The sequence below is a fragment of the Salvelinus sp. IW2-2015 genome, linkage group LG6.2 (assembly GCF_002910315.2).
Source record: "Salvelinus sp. IW2-2015 linkage group LG6.2, ASM291031v2, whole genome shotgun sequence".
Classification (NCBI taxonomy): domain Eukaryota; kingdom Metazoa; phylum Chordata; class Actinopteri; order Salmoniformes; family Salmonidae; genus Salvelinus; species Salvelinus sp. IW2-2015.
The window spans coordinates 12,118,429-12,145,267 of record NC_036846.1 but is presented as its reverse complement, the minus strand read 5'-3'; the positions used below and the strand labels follow the sequence as shown (position 1 = coordinate 12,145,267).

Below are 26,839 nucleotides of genomic sequence, written 5' to 3'. Positions count from 1 at the left end.
TTGAGTGAGTCATATAAACATTTATTTAGTTTGTAAATTGTAAACTTGCAAATCACATATACATGGTCAGTTTGTTAACCCATTTACACATGAAATATGGTGCTGAACATGTAGTGATATGTGAGAGATCGTCAAAAGGTACAATTCTCGTAGTGCCAATGTCATATAACCAACTGAACAACGACACGCTTTTTCATATATCAACTGTAGTCTTGGAGAGAGAAAATAATACCATAGTATTAAAGGTAATATTTAGTATTTAATATTAGAGTTAGCCTAATTTTAGTTTACGTGACAAAACAAGCAATGCATCGTGTAGAGAATCATTGTACCATCCAAACCGCTGTGAAAAACCTTTTCAAAATCCCAAAATATAGCATTTTCAGCTGTTTGAAGCTGGTGTACAAAACCGAAAGTGATAGACGCAAAAACGAAATTAAGAACGGGAAGCATAGATATAGCGCACATAGAACCGATCTTCCACTTCTTAGACTTGCTTTCAATGAGAATTACAGATCCGTAACTCACTTTTCTACGTGAACTTGGTCAGGTCACCCAAAAAGTTACATATAGTAGCTTTAATAAACTTTCATAGATATAATATACTGCATTTATATTCATATAAGCAATTTTTAACATGCAATTGTAAACTTTGTGCCGATGCCATCTTATCAATCTTGCGAGCAAGTTCCTGCTCTTAGCGACAAAAAGCACCTGGCTATGTACACTCATATTTGTTATTAATTCTTTCTTTAATCTATTTTTAGGGTTGTTTTCACATTTGAAATGCGGTACCCTGGTGCGGTACTCTGGAGCGTTTGAGAGACTTCGACATAATACGTTTGGGTTTCACAATGCAATTTCTTTAACATATCAGAATGCGTTTTGAAATTCTGCGACTGTATGCGTTAAAACCCTGCTAGCTCAAACATGGAGACCAATTTACAATAATTTGTACTGTCTCTTATGATTTCCTTGAACTAAGTACTACAACAGTATTCTTTTTCCATAAATTCTTAATTATATTTTTTATTCTTTATTGATTTTCAAATTGTCAAATCATTTATATCATTCATCTCACGAATTACACCTATGATGGATGTTCGCTCTTCCTAGTGCCAATAATTATGAATTCATGGATGATATAATTGCTCTAGTGCCAATAATGATAGTTAATAATATATAGATTAATATAAACAGATCAACAAATAAATAACTTGAAAAATTAAGGAAGAATGGATCAAAATACGAGATGATCACAAGCAAAGGTGTGGTCTACTAGCCAAGCTGGCCCAAAACCCTTCAATTCCATCCCTGATCACAAGTACACGGACCAATAGATGACGTTGAAGAAGAGGAAGGAGAAGGGGAAGAGGGCTCGGGCATAGAGGTCGACCCGCTTGGCAGCTGAGGGGATGATGGGCTTGGGCGGCGGCGGTTTCTTTGCCTTGGCCTGGCTTTTGCTCAGGCCGTGGGGCAAGGTAATGGGCTTCCCGTAGCAGTCAAAGTTCGAGAGCTCAAAGTCCCGCGGCAGTGAGCCAACAATGCTGAAGTCGTTGGTGCGCAGGTCCGATTTGGAGGTGCACACCTTTTTGCACCGGGTCTCTGCCCCCTGGAAAAGGGAAAGGTGGTAAACATAACTTTGTTTATGGGAAAGCGGTATTTTTGCTAACAGAGTACCCACCCCACAATCACACCACACACACACATTCACAGAAGGCTGGGGAGAGCCCAGGGTCAGGAAAAAAGCAGTGCCTCTTGAGCAGGTTAGGGATTAAGTGCCTTGCTCAAGTGAACAATGGCATTGGTGGTGAGGTAGTGATGGGAGCAATTGAAAACATTGCATTAGTCCCACTACTCCAAACATTCCCATCCAGTCACTCTCCAGCTCTCTGACTTTCTCTCAGCTAATGGCATCATACATCTCGGCAGCCCATGAACTAGGAGTCAGCTAGAGCTCTAATCACATCCCATGTCATCCTCCTCCCTTACTGCCAACTGCCAACGCTGAGCAGTAGTGGCCAGAGCCAGAGAGAAATGCCTTCATTCATGTGACATTCTGACATTAGTTACTTTATGACTGTGCTTTGCCAACCCATTCAGGACCGTTTGGTGTGGTTTCAGTCAGATACATTCTATGGTTCTAGTGTGGTTGGAGGGTAGGATGGTGCTAACATGCCTACCTTCTGTAGACATTGGCTGTGTTGTGCGTTCTCTATGGAACCTCCGTTCCCTAAACGTCAGAGCGATAGATCAGCTGCATTCCTCTGTATAGGATCTTACTGGAGAGAGACACTTTGAGTGATGCTGGTTTGATCATTATTGGTGTCCATATATATTGGCATATACAAAGGGTGCCATTTTGACCATGCAGTGGTGTTTTGCATTGGTGTGGTGTCTGGCAGTTTCTTTCTGAATGAGATGACAATGCAACAGATACACAATTATCTTATGCATTGTCTTTTGATGGCACCCATAGACAGTGGCAAAATATCCCTAATGTTGCTGTTTTGGAGATGTAATCTGGAAGTCTTCTCATGTGTTTTCTTTGGTGAATTGACATGCTGTTACAATAGATTGCTAAATACAAAATCATCTGTGGGAAGTAGCTTCTAAAAACCCAAATTTCAACATCGATCTTTCTCATCGACTTCCCTCAAGGGCTACAGGGCAATTGAGAAACTAATCATATAGTTGCTAGTTTTTCACTCTAACCATTAATCTCATTAAATCGTTGTTCATTTAATTTACATTTGATAAGAAAACATATTTCATCTCTGCGGACGAGTGTAATATTCTCGAAGTCTTGACTAACATACATTACAATGTCAAGTAATTTCAATGAAGTGTATGATTAACACGACCTTTCAGGAGCGAAATCTGTACCTGAGTGTCAATCTTTATCCGTGCCAGGCAAGAGTGCAGAAGATGTTAGCATTTATGAATGATTGGATCGTCCAATCTATTTAGCATTTAGATTGCTAACTTCACTTTAATCATGCCTAGGGACAAGGTTAACCATTCGTCATTCAACTAAGTGTGAGGATAGCACACGCGCACACACGAGTACACACACATGCACACACGCAAGCATCTGTATCCATTAGTGACAACTTCATCCTGACTTAGATCAGTGTCAGGAAACAACTACATCCTGACTTAAATCAGTGTCTGGAGACATCTTCATCCTGACTTAGATCAGTGTCTGGAGACAACTACATCCTGACTTAGATCAGTGTCAGGAAACAACTACATCCTGACTTAAATCAGTGTCTGGAGACAACTTCATCCTGACTTAGATCAGTGTCAGGAAACAACTACATCCTGACTTAAATCAGTGTCTGGAGACAACTACATCCTGACTTAGATCAGTGTCTGGAGACTTCATCCTATTTCTAATTACAAAAAGCGAACTCACGTACACAAGCAACACCCCCCCACCCCCCACCCCATTCCCCACAAACACCCATCCCCTCCCCACCTTTCCTTCACCCACCTGCAGTGTGCTGACATGACAGGGCGTCTCGCTGGTACCGTTGACCGTGTTGTTCTTGCCTGCCGCCTTCTCCTTACCCTCTGCCTTCACCTTGGATGCCATCTTGGCCTTCTCGGCCTCGATGCGCTTGGGGCTGTTGAGCATCACCTGCACCACGGCGTACTCCACCAGCGAGGCGAAGCCAAACAGTAGGCAGGCGATCAGCCAGATGTCGATGGCCTTCACGTAGGAAACCTTGGGCAGCTCTGACGCCAGGGACGTGCACTCAGAAGACAGGGAGAGCACCGAGAGGATCCCTGGGAGGTTAACAGGGAGGGAAGAGGTGACCTTGTCAACTAAACATCCAAGGAAGGTGAGCAGAGCTTAGTGTTGGGGATACTTCTAGATGTGTCAAAGGAGTTCAAATTAGCATTTGGACTCGACTCTCTAATGCTCAACATAGAATGCACAGCAGACAAGGAGATTCAACTTCAGACCTTGAGGGTCGCAGTATTTGCTAGTTTTCATCCTTGCCTTTAAATCAGAGGTCTAGTCTTTGATCTAAACCAGGTGAGTGGTAAATAGCAGGGAGAAGACACAGCAGCCCTCGACAGTTGGAATTGAATACCCCTGATGTACAGTACAAAATAATGGATATATGAATCACCTGGACTAGGCCGTGGTACTAAAACACTCACATTCAAACCCATATCCCAGGATATACAGTACTAAGATCCCAATTATAAACCCATGAACCTTCCTTTACCTTTCTACCTTCCTCATTCTAGTGATGAAGTGGGTTCACAGCGCCAGCAATAATAAGGAGCTATTTTCTATTGTTTTTCCTCTCTGATTGGACAATTAATCTAGGCCGTTATATAAGTGACTGCAGAAATATCTCGAAATAAAAGCGTGGGGTCCTTATTTCGGATGATTACCTAACCCCATCGGAGTTCACCGAGCTCTGAAATCCTTTTCATCCCAGCATGCAAGCTGGCCTATTTTACATAACACAGGGAAGGTGTTGGCTCTGTTGAAACAGCATAATGCTTTGTTTGCTGACGCTTGGCCCTGGATGGGACGCTGTATTATGGGAACAAAATGAGTCCAACACGACACACATAGTAGGAAGTGTATACGGAAATACTCCACACATCTAATCACATCTACGCCAACACACACGCACACACACACGCACTCACCCACACACAGAGGTGAATGAATGGACACACACAGGAGATGACTGACCTGTGCTGATCCCATTTACTGAGGTGTCATGAGGTGGCCCTCCAGAGGAGATGGAGGGATGGGAGGAAAGTGACTAACAGCTGGAGGGGAAACAGAGGAGGAGGAGGTAGTGACGGCAGTGGTGGGAGTAACAATGTATATGGTCCTCTTATCCACACAGCTCTCTCCAGACCCATCAGAATGGATGAAGTGACATCACACGGGGAGAAGTTGCTATTTCCCACTCGTGCAGGCTTGTTGACGATGGACTAGGCGAGTTACTCATACAACATAAATTGTTTCATGATACATTATGTATCATGTAGGGGAGACAGTGGAATGACAATAGATGGTTCCATTGCTATTCACATTGCACTCCCTCAGGCAGTCAGTGAAACAGTAAAATGGGACACTAGAGTATATGAAAAACACTAAACCACTCTCATGTCATCATGCAGTGATGTCAAATGGATGGCTATATTAGGCTGCATTTGATGCCTCCATAAGTCAGACCAGCCTCAAAATCCGAATTGAATCACGCTACATTTCACTATTATTTCAATTAATAAAGCAAAAGAATAACGAAACGTAGGATTATTCTGTTTTTATTTTTTAGGCTAAATTCAGACAACACCACAGTGACATGGGAGACTAGCTACAGTCAGACACAGTGACATGGGAGACTAGCTACAGTCAGGACAACAGCTGACATGGGGAGACTACCCACAGTCAGACACAGTGACATGGGAGACTACCCACAGTCAGACACAGTGACATGGGAGACTACCCACAGTCAGACACAGTGACATGGGAAACTAGCTACAGTCAGACACAGTGACATGGGAGACTACCCACATCAGACACAGTGACATGGGAAACTAGCTACAGTCAGACACAGTGACATGGGAGACTACCCACAGTCAGACACAGTGACATGGGAGACTACCCACAGTCAGACACAGTGACATGGGAGACAACCTACAGTCAGACACAGTGACATGGGAGACTACCCACAGTCAGACACAGTGACATGGGAGACTACCTACAGTCAACACAGTGACATGGGAGACTACCCACAGTCAGACACAGTGACATGGGAAACTAGCTACAGTCAGACACAGTGACATGGGAGACTAGCTACAGTCAGACACAGTGACATGGAAGACTACCTACAGTCAGACACAGTGACATGGGAGACTAGCTACAGTCAGACACAGTGACATGGGGAGACTAGCTACAGTCAGACACAGTGACATGGGAGACTAGCTACAGTCAGACACAGTGACATGGGAGACTAGCTACAGTCAGACACAGTGACATGGGAGACTAGCTACAGTCAGACACATTGACATGGGATTTGGATAGGGGTTAGGAGTCAGTGGGTAGGATAGAAGTTAAAGGTAAGTGGTTAGGATGGGGGTTAGGGATCAGTAGTTAGGATAGGAGCTACGGGTAAGTTTAGGATAGGGGTTAGGGATCAGTAGTTAGGATAGGAGCTACGGGTAAGTGGTTAGGATAGGGGTTAGGGATCAGTAGTTAGGATAGGGATTATGGGTCAGTCAGTGGTTAGGATAGGGGTTAGGGATCAGTGATTAGGACAGGGGTTAGGGGTCAGTGGTTAGGATACGGGTTATGGGTCAGTGGTTAGGATACGGGTTATGGGTCAATCAGTGGTTAGGATAGGGGTTAGGGGTCAGTGGTTAGGATAGGGGTTAGTGGTTAGGATACAGGTTAGTCAGTGGTTAGGATAGGGGTTAGGGGTCAGTGGTTAGGATAGGGGTTATGGGTCAGTCAGTGGTTAGGATAGGGGTTAGGGGTCAGTGGTTAGAGGTTAGAGTAGGGATTAAAGTGCATACCCAGAGGGACCCTGGCAGCGCTGGCATCAGGGTTGATCCAGAAGGAGAGCCAGGAGAGGACCACAATGAGAAGTGTGGGGGCATAGACACCCATCATGTAGAAGCCCACCTGCCTCCTCAGGGTGAATATCACCTCCACACACGTGTAGTAGCCTAGAGGAGTAAAGATAGTGTTATAGAGCAAGGCTGGAACAAAAGCCCGCACAACCAGTAAGGTGAGGGTTGGCACTCCCTGGTTTAGGATGAGTATAATATGTATATTCACAAACTAAAGTGTACAAAGTTTTTCAAGCTACCGGTAGGGTCAAATGTTCATAACAAAGTAATATAAAATGAATTTGGGTAGACAATAATATGAACACTAAATGACTGATGACTATCGGTCTGTGAGTGAAAGAATGAACGAAAGAATGAAAGAATGAACAACAAGTATTTTCCAAGAGTTTGACTCAGGACAAGCAGAAAGAGAGTGCATCATCATCAAGATACCCTATATTCCTGGATAAATGTGCATGTTCATAAACTCGTCTAACACCGGGGGCTATTTCCTCTTGGATTATTCTTTCAGAAGCAGAACAGAAGAGGGGAGGGGCAGCCCATGGCGTATTCAATTTTGTCAGCTTCCTCTCTCTCTCTCTCTCTCTCTCTGATAATGATCTACTGTTTAATTGCCTTTATGAATAACCATGATATCTCACGTCCCAGACAGACTGCTGTTTCACTGTTTCTTTCCCTCGTTATCTGCTTTGGAGTAACTATATTAAAGGCCCAGTGCAGTCAAAAATGTGATTTTCATGTGTTTTAAAAGATCTGTTTGAAAATACTGCCTGAAATTTCAGCCTGTTTTGGTGGGATGGAGTTTTGCCCTGCCTGGGGACATCAAAAAAAAAAAATCTTGTTTGAGAAATTGCTCTTTGCTAAGAAGCTATTTTTGTTTATTTTTTAACATTTTAATTGAAAATAATCACAGTAAGGTACTTAATTGTTCCTCCGAAATGATTTTATATTGAGAAAAAAAAATGCTGCATTGGATCTTTAAACATGTCTCTCTTGTGTTTTCACACCCTGTTTCCTAGCACCTGCACCTACCTTTCCCTTAAGTAGACCCTGTAGCGATGCCCCTGCCAAACCTCTAGGTCAGGTGTTCCCAAACTTGTTGTTTTTGGCCCCTGACCCCATTTTGATATCAAACATTTTTCATGACCCCACCATGTAAAAAAAGTGATGCAATAAATGGCCAATGCTTACTTTTTCAATTGGGTAAAAAAAAATCTGGCGTCCCTTAGTGTGGGAAACACTGCTCTTGGTGGACCCTGTAGTGAGGCCCCTGCCATTCCTTTTGGTGGACCTTGTAGCGATGTTCCTGGGAGCAAATTATTTTAACGGAGCCCCTCATGACTTCAATGAGAAACAATTTATGTTTTATAGTATTTCTCTGCAATTCTGCACATTTTGCAATGGGGCATACAGAGAATGTTGCTGTTTTAACCTCTACGGGATCGGTGTTCCCCCGCGGGCCGGTTGAACTAACGTAGACTAATGTGATTAGCATGAGGCTGTAAGTAACAATAACAAAAAAATCCCAGGACATAGACATATCTGATATGGGCAGAAAGCTTAAGTTCTTGTTAATCTAACTGCACTGTCCAATTTACAGTAGCTATTACAGTGAAATAATACCCTTATATTGTTTGAGGAGAGTACACAATTAGAAACTTGAAAAATGTATTAATAAACCAATTAGGCAACTTTGGGCAGTCTTGAGACAACATTTTGAACAGATATGCAATGTTCATTGGATCAGTCTAAAACTTTGCACATACACTGCCGCCATCTAGTGGCCAAAATCTGAATTGCCCCTGGGCTGGAATAATACATTATGGCCTTTCTCTTGCATTTCAAAGATGATGGTACTTTTACCAGATCGAATGTGTTATATTCTCCTAAATTAATTTCACATTTCCACAAACTTCAAAGTGTTTTCTTTCAAATGGTACCAAGAATATACATATCCTTGCTTCAGRTCCTGAGCTACAGGCAGTTAGATTTGGGTATGTCATTTTAGGCGAAAATTTAAAAAAAGGGTCCGATCCTTAAGAGTGTATTAAAGCAAGTTTGCTGCAAAATTTTTACTTTCATGCAGTTCTACTAATTTGGCAATAGGGTGGAGGCAAATGTTTGCATTTTTAGAAAATGATAACTGTTGATCAATGGGCCCCACCCCGGTCGGTAATTCGACCCTACTGTGTATTTTATTATTCTAACTTTCAACTGTTTTTTTTTTGGTGGGGGGGGGTTTGGTCAAAGAAATCTCTTCCCAAGTATTCCCACGAATAAAAAAAGAGACACACTGTATGTGATTGTCTCAATGTAATCAAGGTGTGAAATGATTGTTAAACCAGGCTTTGAGACCATGTAGGGGTTTGGGGTGGACATAAGCATGAGGGTGGCAGGTAACCTAGTGGTTAGAGCGTTGGGCTCTAACGAATTTGTTCTTAACTGACTTGCCTAGTTAAATAATGAGGCAATGTTTACACACCTCTGTCTCTGTGTGTGTGTGCCATGCCGTAGGGGTGGGGGGAGCTGTGTCATAGAATGGGCTCCCCCCGGTGATCTTTGTGTCTCGCTTGGTTGTCACAACAACCCCATTAAAGGTTGCCTCGCTTCCAGCTGTGTTGCTCCCCTGTGTGAGTGTGCAGGGGTCGTGTTCGAACTGAGTGCTAACGGTGCTATGCTAACCTCCAGTGACACTCGTTGCTTTGTTTTTAGAGTTAACATTTAGCTACTCACACTGACAGGTGAGGAAAAGGCCTGGGTTTTTAAGGTGCTTTAGCGAAGCATGACCTATCAAAGTTTTAATATCTCCAGGCTATATTGAGCATGAGGGCAACCAATGTAGACTACTGTGTGTTTCTTCAATGTGCATGTGCAGGAGTAGTGTAAGAGACACCATTTTAAGCTTTGGCCAAAGCTATTTAGATAGATTAGCTACATACAACTACATGTGCTACAGTTCTCATTAATGAAGAACTTACAGAGATAGAGATGAAAAAMCGTTGTATGTAACACATGCAAATACAACATTGAAAAGTAAAATAGAACACTGGTTTATTTTGAGGCCTTTGGAGTCTTTGAAGTTTATGAGAAAATGATATCTTAGCGTTGGTATCGAGCCACGTAAGCATTTCAATTTACAGGGAATAATTAATGAATGGATGAAATGGAAAAGCCAGAGCTTTACATTGTTAAGCCAAGATTATTAAAGTCTCTGACGCTCCAGTTAATGGCGAAGCTTAATCAGGAGACTGGAAGTTCATTGGTTCAAAGGATTTCTCACTGTGCTAATTTCTTATTTTCTTATCAATAATTATTGCCATGCAACTGATGCCAAATGCAAGAGAGAGTCTGGCATGAGTAAAATAGAGCAGTCCAATATGGTTTCATTGCATATTCTTTAAAAAATTATGAGTAAAACATAGTAGGTCGTTTTTATGTCTAGCCGTATAGGCCTATAGTGCAATACACCTAGCATATTGCACACAGCAGTAGACTGATTGTATTATGGGCATGTTACGTACAATTGATTTGCAAACCCATGTGTACATGCTTATGACAAGTAATAATGCCTTATACCTGTAGTTAGCACAGTTTTYWCTAGTGATAGGGGAAAAATCGATACAGTTACATATCGGGATATTATTCTTGACAATATCACAATATTATTTCACGCTAGTTGGCTGTAACTTCACCAAAACTCGAGTACTTTTCCTTCATAGCTTGTTCTCCATCTTYATTTTAAATAGGGAGCCAATTTGTTTAAAGTACAGAAAATAAATACATGTTTTTATTGTCATATACACCAGATACAGTTGAAGTCGGAAGTTTCCATACACTGAGGTTGAAGTCATTAAAACTAGTTTTTCAACCACTCCACAAATTTCTTGTAAACAAACTATAGTTTTGGCAAGTGAGTTAGGACATCTACTTTGTGCATGACACAAGTCATTTTTCCAACAATTGTTTACAGACAGATTATTTCACTTTAAACAGCTTAGGAAATTTCCAGAAAATGATGTCATGGCTTTAGAAGCTTCTGATAGGCTAATTGACATAATTTGAATCAATTGGAGGTGTACCTGTGGATGTATTTCAAGGCCTACCTTCAAACTCAGTGCCTCTTTGCTTGACATCATGGGAAAATCAACAGAAATCAGCCAAGACCTCAGAAAAACAGACTGGTTCATCCTTGGGAGCAATTTCCAAACGCCTGAAGGTACCACGTTCATCTGTACAAACAATAGTACTCAAGTATAAACACCATGGGACCACGCAGCCGTCATACCGTTCTGTCTCCTAGAGATGAACGTACTTTGGTGCGAAAAGTGCAAATCAATCCCAGAACAACAGCAAAGGACCTTGTGAAGATGCTGGAGGAAACAGGTACAAAAGTATCTATATCCACAGTAAAACGAGTCCTATATCGACATAACCTGAAAGGCCGCACAGCAAGGAAGGAGCCACTGCTCCAAAACCGCAATAAAAAAGCACAACTATGGTTTGCAACTGCACATGGAGACAAAGATAGTACTTTTTGGAGAAATGTCCTCTGGTCTGATGAAACAAAAATATAACTGTTTGGCCATAATGACCATCGTTATGTTAGGAGTAAAAAGGGGAGGCTTGCAAGCCGAAGAACACCATCCCAACCGTAAAGCACGGGGGTGGCAGCATCACGTTGTGGGGGTGCTTTGCTGCAGGGGGGACTGGTGCACTTCATAAAATAGATGGCATTATGTGGATATATTGAAGCAACATCTCAAGACATCAGTCAGGAAGTTAAAGCTTGGTCGCAAATGGGTCTTCCAAATGGACAATGACCCCAAGCATACTTCCAAAGTTGTGGCAAAATGGCTTAAGGACAACACAGTCAAGGTATTGGAGTGGCCATCACAAAGCCCTGACCTCAATCCCGTAGAAAAGTTGTGGGCAGAACTGAAAAAGCGTGTGCGAGCAAGGAGGCCTACAAACCTGACTCAGTTACACCAGCTCTGTCAGGAGGAATGGGCCAAAATTCACCCAACTTATTGTGGGAAGCTTGTGGAAGGCTACCCTAAATGTTTGACCCAAGTTAAACAATTTAAAGGCAATGCTACCAAATACTAATTGAGTGTATGTAAACTTCTGACCCACTGGGAATGTGATGAAAGAAATATAAGCTGAAATAAACAATTCTCTCTACTATTATTCTGACATTTCACATTCTTAAAGTATTGTGGTGATCCTAACTGACCTAAGATAGGGAATTTGTACTAGGATTAAATGTCAGGAATTGTGAAAAACTGAGTTTAAATGTATTTGGCTAAGGTGTATGTAAATTTCCAACTTCAACTGTAGGTGCAGTGAAATGTGTTGTTTTACAGGGTCAGCCATAGTACTATGGAACTCCTGGAGCAGATTAGGGTTAAGTGACTTGCTCAAGGGCTCATCAACAGATTTTTCATTGTGTCAGCTCAGATATTTGAACCAGCAACCTTTAGGCCCAATACTCTAACCACTAGACTACCTGCCATCCTATTTTATATCCATGAGTCATGGCTCTCTCTTGTCCCTCTGCAGCACACATATGGTGAGCAATGGAATAGCAATAAAATCACAGTATTGAACAACAATAGAGATTGTATCAGTATTGTGATAATATGATATTGTGAAATCCCTGGCAATTCCTAGCCGTAGTTTTCACTCAAATGAAAACAGAATACTTGTGTTTCATGCCTATGGGGAGATTACCTGTCCCTGCATAGAATTTGGTGCAGTTTCCATACTCTATGTCCTCCTGTTTGATATCAAACTGGGGCAGGGCGATTTCCTCCATCTGGACAGGGTCCCCTGACTGCCACATAAACTGCAGGTCATCCGTCGTATAGCCAACTGTAGACACAGAGACGGGTACACACACATACACACACACACACACACAAACACATACACACACACGTGAAAGCATCCACAGGCACGCACGCACAAACACACAAACACACATCGTCGTCGTCAACAACAGTTAATAGTGTATATAAATCTCCATCCTGACATGATTACACTATATCTCAATGTTGTTTGAAGTACATTTTTATATTAATAGTAATCACACTCTGCTAATAATAAGATTGTCCAGTAGTCATATTTAATTACTTGTAATCCTTCCCTAACAAACATGAAATAAAGACTGATTTACATGTCCTATACATTTGCTAGCGTGATTACATGCATTTTATTTGTTTAGGCAAGTCAGTTAAGAATAAATTCTTATTTACGATGACGGCCTGGGAAGTGGTGAAGGGCAAGGGCAGCGCTAAATAAATAAACAAAACGAGACAGGAAAGAGACAACAGGAAAGACATCACAACACGTAACAGACAGTTCCAACAATGCATAATAAAACAACCTGGATATAAATGAAACCAATTGGTCTGTAACTGAAAAACATAATTTACATGAATTCAGGAATTCAGAACTATAGCTCTCTCTCTAACAGATACCATATATGGTAATGTGAAACTGAGCCATTATCAGTTACTCACAGCTCTCCAGCTGCATCTTACAGCGCTGCGTATCCATGGGGAACAGGGTCAGGTCCAAAGGACAGGATAGAGTGACAGACAACCTGGCAAAATGCAGAACCCTTTAATGATTTCATCATTAATGCTATTGATGATTTGTTTCATGTCACGTTGCTCTTCAGCCAATACCACCCTATGCCTGTGGACATAATTAGAAATTATGAATGTTTTTAAAACCCATCAATTGAGATCTATCTGATTGAGGTTGAATTCATTGTGACCTACTGCAATAAAATGCTTCCTTCGAGTGAAAAGTAGGCTAAACTGGTCAAATTGACTGARAAATATATTAGAAATGTCTGTGTCCTTGAATTTAAGTATGAGCTGTGAGCTAGATGGATGTAGAACRAGAATTACAGAGCTGCTGGGGATTCAGACTTTCATCTAAAAACGTTTCCTCCCAAATCTGTTCATCAATACCGCAAAGCTATATCATTTAAGAGACAATGGCGACTGCTGAATGATTGAAAAAGATGCTTCCTCAGCTCCGGGAATACATTCTTAATGTGAGCAACACCTGTATTGTGCAGAGTTGCATATGTATTTCCCAGCAGTCCATTTGCACATGAAAGCTTTGGGTTTTGGTTGAGATTTTAGAGGAGTGCTATTTTAGTATTTTGACAGCTTTCCCCATCATGTATACACAGTACATAGAGTACATCACCACAACAACACTGTAAGCTTGGGGAGTGACTCATAGCTTTTAGCCCTGAGTGACATAAAAATACACATAGGGTATCCAACATGGGATCAGGAGTAAGCAGCTGAGCAGCCGAGCAGCTGAGCAGGCGAGCAGCCGAGCTTCAGTACTTGGGAGTGTAAGAGGACAAAACATTCTCCTTTCTCTATACTATAGTTCTTACAGCAGCTAGTGTCACCTTGTCACACAGCTTATAAGGACAAGACTAATGTCGAGGCTCCAGATGCAGTATGTAGAGGGAGAACTGACTGGGGAGATTAACATTGGACAGTATTAGTGGGGGGAAAGTCTTATTAATGTGCTAATCTTTGGGCTGGGTGGAGTGGAGTGGGGTATTGTGGGAAAATACAGGCTGCCATAGGTTTTTAGCGTTGTCATCCTGTGGACATTACTCTCACTAATAACATAGAATATTGGCATTCCAGATYAGTAAAAAGGCTCAACAGATGTATCACATCTCCAAATCTCTGATTACTCTAAGTCCCTAAAGCAGCATTAAAGTATTACAGAGAGATTTTTATGTGCACCGGATGCACAAACACAAATGATGTCATGACATGATTCCTGGTGGATGTTGTGTATTAATATAGTACTAAGGTGAATGCACCAATTTGTAAGTCGCTCTGGATAAGAGCGTCTGCTAAATGACTTAAATGTAAATGTACTAATATATATATATATATTTATCTTGTTCATCTACATAGCTGTATAGTCAATGTATCTTTAACAAAGTTTACCAGAGTGAACATTAACATAAAATAACCATATTTTCAATCAATCAAATATATATATATATTTTTTTAAATCATCAGCATTTGTCACAAATAGTTTTCTGAGGTATATTGTATTCTAGCTGCTGTGGTCTGAGTTCCAAAATCATAAAAAAAAGCTATGTTTAATTTGTTAGTACATGGCAGTGCCAGTAAATCTAAGACAATACAAATGCTTTAGTTTCAAAATAGTGCAGCAATTTCTGTGAGCCATCAGATAACAATGTTAAAGCACTCTGAATGAACAATGAAGGTATGGACTTGATTATACCTCATTTGAATCTAATTAGGTTGTTAGGACTCAGTTTACAGTAACTGTGAGGAAATGGCTGTCTCCAAAGCTGGCTAAAAGGAGAGCAACCACTCTACAATTTTAAAGACACATGTATGTTCAGATAGCTATACCGTGATAATCCACACTCATTAGACAAAGAAGAATAATTGACCATACGCCATAGGATGATTAGCAATACATATGTTTATCTGAAAGTTTATCTGCTAAAATATWTTTTTCAAATCTTAATGGCATCATCTGTATAGGAAAATAAATCAGTAAAAATGKATAACAGTACGCCAACACTMACCTCATGCTGATGAGGACGTCACCGTTGCGGAAGATGAAGAGGAGAATGTTCTCCTGGGTGACGTCGTGGAAGTTGGCGCTCTTCTCGTTAGCGAAGAACAAATCAGGCTTCCACAGGCATTTGAACATCTTGGGATCAACGGTGAGTGAGTCAGACTTAAAGTCCTGAGGTAGCCTGAGTCTGGGATCATTCCATCGCTGCCTCAGAAAGATGTTCACTCTGTAATCCTGTTATGTTCACAGTCGGGAACACAAAAGCACAACAAAACCCTAGTCCTGCAGTTATTGTCACTAATGGAGATGAATCCATTTGTGAAGGCTCTAGTTTTACAAAATGTAAGCTAAATGTAGGCAAAAAGACAATAGAGAAACACAGTCCCACAGCTATGYTAACCATGGATGAGCTAATGCTAAGGTTTATGCTAATGTCAAGGCTCAAATATCACTAATTGTAGGCACAAAGTAGGCAGACATGTGCTCTGATAAACGGTTGACAAGCAAACCTGACTTCATGGAGTTACATGTAATAAAACTGTGTGGTTACTATCAATCATTAGTCAACTGGCACTGTTAACAGGGAATCCAGATGGCTAACAAAATGGCTGACTTCTTCCCACGAACTCTACCCACTAATTATAAACAAACCAGTTTGATCAAAAGTGTCTGAAGACTTCTTAGGTAGTTTGAAATTAGATAGAAATCTGATTCCTGGCCATATGACTTGTGTCTGAACAGTCAAATCAGATTTATTTGCCCTCAAGTGGGTTTTAGACTGTTATTTGGCATATCTTGTTGCTTGCTAGCTACTCTGTTAACAGTTTGACAAGAACATGTGGTAGTTTGACAAAAACACAAGCAAATGAGTTAATGTGCTAGAAAGTAAACAGCTACCTAACTAGCTAGTTGACTCTTGTGGTTAGCCAAAAATGACTTGTTTTGAAAGTTGGATCATCTTATCCTTTGTTCTTACAGTATGATTTTCAAAATTCAAAGCAACTGGGAGACTTCTATGGCAGGCATTGTTGTCAGTCACCTTAGCTTGCTACATAACTTCTGCATGAGAGGAAGCAGAACACCATCACCAATCAGCCTACAACACTGCGCACAAACCCGTCATTACTATGGCAACTAGTGTAGCCATGACAGCAAAGAACTGCAGTCTGAACACACACAAATCTGATTTGGTCACTTCTAACTTGCTGTTTGAACAGTCAGTATCCCAAAATGGATTTGAAAAACAAAACTGATTTGTGCATTTAGACCGGCAGTGTAAACAAGGCTTAGGTGCTACAGATATGCAGAGAAATGCTGATTCTATTTTGATTAAAATCAATATAAGAAATGTTGACATTAAAGGAACTATTGAAGGATGTTGCAAAGGTTCAAGGGGTTACACGGAATTATGCAAAAGCCTCATTAAGAGCTTCAGTAAGAGCTTAGACCATGTTGTTTAAGAGAACAGTGACGTTTTATATGCCATTGAGTTTTGGTGTACTTCAAAATTCTGTTGGAGAGCARGTGTAGGGGGGGCTATTAGTTAATTTCGTGAAGACGAATGACCTGTCAAATAATTCCCAAACACACCAACTGTGCGTGTGCGTGTGTGTGTATGTGTGTGTGCACTTGGTGTTGCCTTGTTAAAATTGTGATCAGTTTAATGACAATGACCATCTTCATTCATAATATATATTCATAAACAAAATGTCCAATAGTTGTTCCGCTGCACCACTGTATCGTGGCCTTAACAACTGACCATAACGTTTAACAGGCCTATCTTTGACTACCCTGACAGAAACTCAACCAACCTCTGTTGCGTTCCAAATTTCACACCTTGATTTTTGTAAATCTCAAAAGATTAAATGTATTCTCTGCGGCCGGGTATCAACCACCSATCTGCCGCTGTGAATTTGGCAAAGATTTAACACATCCACCAAGTGTAATGAAAGAGGAAAGCTCAAGACGGAGAGGCCTTATGAAACATGGTGGCGATTTATTGCCCGCTGCAACATCATATTAGTCATTCTCTCCAGGCGACTGTGCCTCATAAAGTGAAAATGGATGTGTTAACTAAGGTGGGCGTGCAGCGGATTGGAGCATTTAGCTGAGGTGTAAATGACAGAACAGTATTTCAAAAGATCAGATGCCCCGTCGAGTGATAAATGGAGAACTAGAGGTAACCAGCTGTCTCTCTTCATCCCTCTCTCTCTCTCTCTCTTTCTCTGTCTTTCACTCCTTCTTAAACTATCTCTTGTTCATGCTGGGATATAACTAAGTGGAAATATGGAAAAGATGAGCGCCTGTCTGTCTGTCTCACCGCTAACTCTTGGGTTTTGACTGTTATCGTTTTCATGTGACACATAGCATCACCTTAATCGTCCCCGGTGTGAAATTCCCCACTGTTGGTATTAAGTGCACCGGTAGACCGCAGACACACGCCACTGATCTCTGGCCAAGGGAAATATTTGAGGTGGAAACCCAAGACATTCCAGGATACAGGATCTAAGCTTTGTTATGGGTGTCACTCCCCATGAAGTGCAAAGACATTGGAACAGGAGTTGACTCTGGAGAAGACATACACACCTGCCTCAGCAAAACAGAGCTAACATAAAGCTCCGAGGMCCCAAGTGATACATAGCTGGATAACAACACCCATGGGTTAACAGACACTGGCTGTCTGTCTGTCTCCATCCACCCACCGACATACTTGCCATTCCTGTATCTACAGTATCTACAGTGCAGCAGGTCTATTTGCATTCCAAATCCATCTACAGTAACGCTCACTCGCAAATCCATTAGCCTACATAGGGCCTGAGTCGCTAACTGAACAGATTGTTAACTATTCTACTCCTCCCATATGTGGAATGAAAAGACAACATTAGGTAGGTTATTAGGAAGTTTAAACAGCGTTCTCTTTAATGTCTCTCAAAGTGAGTCAGGGTCAAATCATCTCGTCCTGAGTTTAATCTACATTCATTAGCATTCGCAAACACAGTTCTTTCAGCAATGAAGCCATCAGATAAATGAGGCATGAAAGCCTTTGTCCTAATAATGATTCACCGTTAAATCATCTGWCGCACTGTAGTCTGCGTACAATACAACTTCCCCAATCCCCTATGCTTATTAATAATGTACTATTATAATAGTGATTGATAAAATGATATGTTGATCAGATGTAATTGAACCATGGAGAGTTTTAGTAGGTTAAAGATGCACCTAGATGATGACCTAAGGTCAGTTGTTTACCCTTATGGTTAAGTTCAGGAATTGGGGAGGATAAACAGGGAACTTCTATCACACAGTGAGGAAGTCTTACCATAGTGGTCTCCTGGATTGACCCAAAGCTGTTTATAAATATGTTCACTTTGTCCTCCACAGGAATGCCTAAAAAAACAAAACAAGGTTAGAACAGTAGCAGCTGAAAACAGGCAGCATGAAGACCTCTCATTCACAATCTTACTGAACTGAACAAGCTTAACCTACGTTTCAATACAATCTTACTGAACTGAACAGGCTTAACCTACGTTTCAATACAATCTTAGCTAACATCTCATATTCATAAGCTTCATGAGGAAAATCTACTTGATGTAAACGTTACAATTCAAAATGCATTTCAGAATATCAGCCTATAGCTGTGACTATAGCCAACGAAGTTGAAATTCAGAAAACACAGTAAAAAATATCTCCCGTCACACAAAACGGCGAAGGGATGCCCGAGAAACAGCTTCAAATTTAATTTCTGAGATTAGAGCGCTGACTTTAATGGATGTCAAGCCTTGATATGAACACCAGATGTGGGCCCAGTGGGAGGAATAACCAGGCAGTCATAGAGGGAATTCACATGGCACGAACCACATCAAACAGTCGAAGTCTGGGAGATGCATACAGAGCCGAGGCCAGGGAATGAGGATGGGTCTGCGATGGTCTAAAGAAGACCACCCTGGACCCATTACATCATTAGCTGGGGTTTCTATTGGGGAACAAAACATCTTAAAAGCCTGGGAGTGCTGGTTATTTTGATAAGGTGTATAGATTGAGTTCAATCAAATTGTGAATTACTGTAAAGGTCTTCTCCAATAACTGCCTTTAACATAGCTTCCTCAACATGGAAACTTGGATGATAAGAGTAAAAAAAGAAAGAGAGAGAGAGATGGAGACAGAGTGAGAGAAAGAGATAAAGGGAGAGAGAGAGAGAGAAAGAAAGAGTGAGGGAAAGAAAGAGAGAGGAAGAGAGAGAGAGATGGAGAGAAAAAGAGAGCGAGAGAGAGAGAGAGAGACCTCCTGGCAAATGTATGACCATATTAGAGACACATATTTCCCTCAGATTACACAGACATACAAAGAATTCAAAAACACATCCAATTTTGATAAAATCTCATATCTATTGGGTGAAATACCACAGTGTGCAATCACAGCAGCAAGATTTGTGACCTGTTGCCAGAAGAAAAGGGCAACCAGTGAAGAACAAACACCATTGTAAACACAACGCATATTTATGTTTATTTATTTTCCCTTTTTTACTTGAACTATTTGCACATCGTTGCAACACTGTATATAGACATAAAATGACATTTGGAATGTCTTTATTCTTTTGGAACTTGTGTGAGTGTAATATTTACTGTTCACTTTTTATTGTTTATTTCACTTTTGTTTATTCATTTCACTTGCTTTGACAATGTAAACATATGTTTCCATGCCAATAAAGCCCCTTGAATTGAATTGAGAGAAAGAGAGAGAAAGAGAGAGAGAGAGAAAGCAGGCTAACCTTTGAAGTTGGGCCTGATTCGAGGATCATATGTGATCAGTAATCTGTTCAAGATGTTACTGGTTGAATTCTCAGGGACCCGTGCGAGATCCTCAGGTGTCAGCTGTCTGCAAAGAAGAAAGAAAAAAGGAGGAAACTCTAAACCACATTACGTAGCAGGTCAAATTCTCCTGGATTAACTGTGCAGACGGAAGTATATCTTTGTGTTTCCATAACCTGAGAACTACCAGTTGGTGATTCAAGTAGCTTCGGTAATAGGACCTCCCCAGCAAACGATGCTTGGGGTCTCAGAGCATTCCTGGAATGTCTGCAAAATTAGAGTTAAATGTTCACAAGATTATGGGAAGTGTTCTTGGTTCTCATAGCAGAGTGAAAAATAAAGGAAATTCCTCAAGAATTCAAGGAATCAGTAGTTTATGGCTGTATATTTTGCTTTAATGTCAGCAGCTACTGTAAATGGCAACATCCACAATGTTGCTGAATATTACATTTGCATAATGCTTCCCGCAACCCCAGCATGACATTCTTGGAACGTAGGGTGAAAATCTGTTGCATTTCTGTCAACAAACAAAGGTTCTTAGTGTATTTGTGAAAGATTCACATCAGTTGTGACCTTAGAAGAATGTTCAACTTTCAAGGAACATCTTCTGCTTTCTGAAACTGATTTGCTGAAATAACATTGACCTGAGGAGAGATGGATGGAGGGAGCAGGACTTGGCAGAGGAAAGAGGGAAAATCCACTCCACGTGGGTGGCAACTGAACTCTGCCAAGGAATTCAACTTGAAAAGCACATTACATATGATTATGTAAACCTCATCAGGCACTGAGGATGAGTGAAAGTGCTCGGCTGGAATTTGTGTGTGCACGTTTGCAGTTCCCTTGATCAAGGTGTATCCCCTCTGCTCCACCATAAGTTCCCCACCAACAAAACATTGTTTTCTCTCCAGTTTAGGCATTCACTGTGAATATTGTAATGAAATTAAAGGTTTCCCTTCAATTTCAATAATCGTTATGTTTGATCCCTTTTATGATTTAGTACAGTAAGACATCAAACATTCCATGACAAATTAGGATTTGAAGCTAAAACAGGGATAGGGATGACAAATCATTTTTGGGGAGAGACGATACTTCTGGCCAGCTGTCCTGATTTCTAATGTATCAAACATCTGTCTCTTCTTGGATTGCATTTTCAAACACTAAGTATTTGAAAATGGTCAGAGTAACTGATCATATTTTTGAGTTTGAGCAATTTAGGCAATGCCGCAGGGAATCTCATGAGGTGGGGTGAAATTTTGCACTTACGAAGGACAGTAGACTTGCTTCCCCTTCTTCCCTTTCTTTGTCCCTTTTTCTTTAGTGCATCCTCCCTCTATCCAGACCAAGAAGACGAGGAGAAGGATGGCCAGCTTCTTGACGCCCATATTGGTCAACCCCTGGGCCTGAAAAGAGAGAAAGAAAATTTAAAAATAGATMTCTTCATGTCTTCAACTCACTCATGCTTAATGTGTCGACATTCACACGCTCTTTCCAAATGTTGTCTTTTAGCCATCCAATAAAACTTGAAGTTGATTTGCACATATGGAGCAAGGCTACCCCATTTGTAAGTTATATAAGACTAAAGCCCATTCTGCTAACCCATATGAATACAGTAGGCACACATTTGCATGCTCTAGTTTAAATCCCTTCCTGTAAATCTATCACATCTATTGTTCTGTCAACAGATTGGTACTCCATGGATATGACTCGGATGAGATTCTATCACCAATATAATCTGATTCGATTCATAACTTTGAACATTCTGTGTACTTTTAATCTTGTGGCTCAGTTGGTTGGAGAAGTACATACACATACTGTACACTGAAAATGTATTAATACACTGAGGGTACAAACAACATCTGCTCTTTCCACAATATAGACTGACCAGGTGATGTCTTTTGTTAAATTCACTTCAATCAGTGTAGATGAAGGGGAGGAGACAGGTTAAAGAAGGATTTTCAAGCCTTGAGACAAATGAGACATAGATTGTGCATGTGTGCCATTCAGAGGATGAATGGGCAAGACAGAATATTGAAGTGCCTTTGAACTGGGTATGGTAGTAGGTTCCAGGCGCACCGTTTTGAGTGTGTCAAGACTGGTTCCCTACACAAAAGACATCTAGCCAACTTGACACAACTGTGGGAAGCATCGGCCCAGCATCCCTGTGGAACACTTTCGACAGTCCATGCCCTGAACGAATTGAGGCTGTTCTGARGGCAAAGAGGGTGGGGGGATGCAACTCAATATTAGGATGGTGTTCTTAATGTTTTGTACACTCAGTGTGTAAGAGTTATTGTGTCATTTCATGTAAGAGTGTCTGTTAAACAACCTAATCACAGCATTCTTAAAGTATAATGTCTTCCTCTTGCTGAAATGGTTGTTTTGGAGAGTTTCATAAATTGAAAATAATACAGCAATTTTACTCAATTCAAAGCACTTGTTAAGTGTCTAAAGTACTCTACAATTGCATTGATTGATTGATGCCACCAACTCAATGTATACCTTTATTCCATTAAGACATTACAACCCAGTCTTCCTAGACTAGTTCATTTGCCAGAATGGAGCTCTTGCATTTCATTGTCTAGACACTCTGCCGCTGCACAAGGAATTCCCTGTCTGCTACTCCCACATTGATCATCATCAGCAGTAGCAGAACTGTGTCCCACTTTGGTTCACTCTGTACCTCAGCACTAAAACCTCTCCTAGCTCATACAGATGTATGATCTTAATTTGATCACCCTTTTGTTGCACWGCAGGAAATRCAAACTTGTGGTGTATTTTAGTTTTAAAAAGGCTTCTAAAGTTTGTTATTTCCACTTTGAAATGTAAAATTTGATTTGCCCTAATGAAAGATGTATTAACCCAATGAAAAATGTCCATTAATTACAATCCACATAATAATTCACATTTGGTGTTATTTTCCCGCTGTAGAAAACTGGCTAAAATTAAGATCCTACATCTGTATTTCACACAAGATTATTGATTCCACACAGCTGAAGTGTTGGTGGTTTATTTGACATGACACCTATCCCGTCATGTACTTCTTTGTGTACGACCCAGAATTCCATTGACCTAGAATTACTCCTAATCATTATCTTCCAGTGAAATATAACCTTAATTCGTTTTTATTTTTTTCTTTATTTTTTCTTTTTCTTTCTCTCTCTCTCTCTAAAGTGATTTACAGTCAAGTTCACAGAGCTGTGCAAAGTTGTGCTTTTGCTGGTATACCCTGCATATTTCATAAGCTTTTAGTCACTTTGCATTGGCGTGGTCCCTGTTTCCTAAATATAGTTTGTTCGAGTATTTTCCCTTTTCACTGAGTGAGGACGGAGGAGGCAATCATTGCTGCTCTCCTAATATAATGTAAATAATATCTATTTTATTTAACTTTTATTTCAAATGAAATGTAAAAAATGCAACCAGGAAGACACATTGAGACCAGCACACAAATAATTATATACAAAATACACAAACAATATACACATCGCCATTATAATCAATTAAAAGAAACACATTAATCACTATAAAAATCCTTAACCAATATCTTAAATTGACCCAGGGACACCCAGTGATCGAAACGAAGTGCCAACTGGAGACTATTCCTGTCACGACTTCCACCGAAGGTGGCTCCTCTCCCTGTTCGGGCGGCGCTCGGCGGTCGTCGTCACCGGTCTACTAGCTGCCACCGATTCCTTTTCCCCTTTCTGTTGGTTTTGTCTTGATTGTTTTCACCTGTACCTTATTTGTAGTTAATTCGGGGCTATTTAAGCCTTCAGGGCCTGCCTGCTTTTGTGCGGGCTTATTTMTTTTCTGTCAGTGGATGTTTGTGTTTTGTTCCTATACGGATTGTCTGCTGTCCTGTTTTTGTGGTCATTGTACCTGTTGTTTTGGCTTGACCCAGCTTGGAATAAATACGTCTCATTTGGAAACTTTGCTCTCTGCGCCTGACTCCACACCCACCACTCCTAGCTATCGTGACAGTTCCACACGAGGTACCTGCTTTGAAAAAGCAGATCTCCTGAACTCTGTGGTTACCATGGAAGTCATCATTGTTATCCAACCCTGTGACCTTGAATTATAACCTGAAATTCTTAATTTCAACAAAGATGTTAAGCATGTTGGAAGCTTGTGGAGTATGGATTTATAAACAAAAAGAGAGAAATTAAGTGATCTACTTGCCTTTAAAGAGGCCCAGTCAACGTTTTGGTAAAGCATGCAGTGAAGAATATTAACTGCCAGATCTAATAAAACGAAGGGTACTATGATAAACAGAATCAAGGGATTTTAGAGTAGAGTCAGTTGCACTTCGGTCAAGAACAGGTAGAAAAGTTGATTGAGAAAACATTGCAAATAACCTAAAAAAGCCCAGTTTTAAGAGAGTTCACCACTATGTCACTCCATTCTTACTGATCCATTCTTAGCATAAGAACCTTGTGTCGTTTATACAGTGCATTCGGAGAGTATTCAGACCCCTTGACTTTTTCCACATTTTGGTACGTTACAGCCTTATAAAAAAAACTAAAATATCACATTTACATAGGTATTCAGACCCTTTACTCAGTACTTTGTTGAAGCACTTTTGGCAGYGAATACAGCCTCAAGTGTTCTTGGGTACAAGCTTGGCACACCTGTATTTGTGGAGTTTCTCCCGTTCTTCTCTGCAGGTCCTCTCAACCTCTGTCAGGTTTGATGGGGAACGTCGCTGTACAGCTATTTTCAGATCTCTCCAGAGATGTTCGATCGGGTTCAAGTCCGGGCTCTGGCTGGGCCACTCAAGGAGACTTGTCCTGAAGAGACTTGTCCCGAAGCCAATCCTGCGTTGTCTTGGCTGTGTGCTTAGGGTCGTTGTCCTGTTGGAAGCTGAACCTTCTCCCCAGTCTGAGGTCCTGAGTGCTCTGGAGAAGGTTTTCATCAAGGATCTCTCTGTACTTTGCTTCGTTCATCTTTCCCTTGATCCTGACAAGTCCCCCAGTCCCTGTCGCTGAAAAACATCCCCACAACATAATGCTGCCACCACCATGCTTCACCTTAGGGATGGTGTCAGGTTTCCTCCAGACGTGACGCTTGACATTCAGGCCAAAGAGTTCAAACCTGATTTCATCAGACCAGAGAATCTTGTTTCTCACTCTACAATAAATGCCTGATTCTCTGGAAGGTTCTCCCATCTCCACAGAAGAACTCCAGTTTGGCTGGGCGGCCAGCTCTAGGAAGAGTCTTAGTGGTTCCAAACTTCTTCCATTTAAGAATGATGGAGGCCATTGTGTTCTTGGGGACCTTCAATACTGCAGAAATGTTTTGGTACCCTTCCCCAGATCTGTGGCTACGGACAATTCCTTCCACCTCATGGCTTGGTTTTTGCTCTGACATGCACTGTCAACTGTGGGACATTATATAGACAGGTGTGTGCCTTTCCAAATAATTTCCAATAAATGTAATTTACCACAGGTGGACTAAAATCAAGTTGTAGAAACATCTCAATGGTGATCAATGGAAACAGGATGCRCCTGAGCTCAATTTCGAGTCTCATAGCAAAGGGTCTGAATACTTATGTAAATAAGGTATTTGTGTTTTTTATTTTTAATACATTTGCAAACAGTTCTAAAAACCTGTTTTCACTTGGTCATTATGGGGTATTGTGTGGAGATTGATGAGGGAGAAAAATAATTTAATCTATTTTAGAATAAGGCTCTAATGTAACAAACTGTGGAAAAAGTCAAGGGGTCTGAAGACTTTCCAAATGCACTGTATGTAGAGTTAAATTCAAATGTAAAGTCAGTGACACAAGCTCCCACATAGAATGACTATTGGTATCATCAGGTCAATAGGAATTATGTTCACCAAACACAATCTTCTCCATTAGTGCTTTAATTGCACTATTGGATTTGTGACCTTGGAGGCATATTAAACGGCTCTTATTGCCTGTGGACATACAGTATGCACAATGTAGCAAAAACACTGCTATTATTGAACAGCACAGAAATGCCCATTTAATTTGGCTACCCAGGCACTGCAAAACATTTTTCCATTCCACATTTGATAGTCTGCTGAAAAATAAAGTATGATATTGATAGTATAGAATAGATACCGATTATTTATTTTTTAACGGCTTTGCATGACATTATTCAACTTTCCCTCATTTTCATCTTTGTGTCTTATCGAGACGTTTACTGTGCACCTCCCTATTTAAGTCAAGCAAACAAGCGATACAATTCCTTCTAATAGCCTACCAATTTCAACAATCACTACCTGTGGCTGCCTGCACCTCGCATCAGGTCTAATCGCAACAAGAGAAGACGCTGCCACTTGGCCAAAGATTGAGCACCACTTGCAAAAGATGGAGAATATTATACATAGCGAAGCGACCACCACGATATGAGGTGATAGGAGAATAGGGGGAAATGTCATTAACTACATACTTCGGGGTCATGCATTTCACATTGCCTACATTGAAGTGAACATAGGCTACAACGACGTTTTGTTTAAAAATACAAGCATTTCACTTACCATTTTGTTTTCTTTAATAGTTTATTCGTTACTAGACCCGCAAAAGCTGACAGTGTAAAAGGTCGTTAGTCTTCCTTGACCATACGCAGTCGATATTCTTCATTCTGGTCTCCCTCGTCCGTCATTCATTCGAAGTAGCAGTTGTTGATTTTTATCTCTAATTTACATTTCGGGTATATGCCTGTTTTTCTCTACGCGCGGTCAGATTTGTATTTGTATTGAATGTATATGGTTGATGCCCTTTTGCCTCAGTTCGGGATGCCCAAGATGGAGGATTGCGTGTGCACCTGTCATGCAACATGCGCAGA

General features: G+C 40.9%; 1 protein-coding gene across 2 annotated transcripts; it reads right to left on the bottom strand.

Annotated features, from left to right (window-relative positions):
- glrbb (glycine receptor, beta b) lies at nt 1-26,839 on the bottom strand. 2 transcript variants are annotated; one of them, XM_023990175.2, is made up of 10 exons: nt 26,532-26,839; nt 21,294-21,430; nt 19,991-20,097; nt 18,542-18,609; nt 15,230-15,456; nt 13,137-13,219; nt 12,346-12,486; nt 6,559-6,711; nt 3,497-3,792; nt 1-1,612 (listed from the first exon to the last, which is right to left on the bottom strand). In XM_023990175.2, exons 1-10 carry the CDS (start codon nt 26,532-26,534, stop codon nt 1,319-1,321), a joined length of 1,509 nt encoding a protein of 502 aa, XP_023845943.1. In that variant the 5' UTR covers nt 26,535-26,839; the 3' UTR covers nt 1-1,318. The 2 variants fall into 2 exon arrangements, with proteins under 2 accessions (XP_023845943.1, XP_023845944.1); XM_023990176.2 differs by lacking the exon at nt 1-1,612 and adding an exon at nt 4,724-4,803 and having other exon boundaries at nt 3,706-3,792.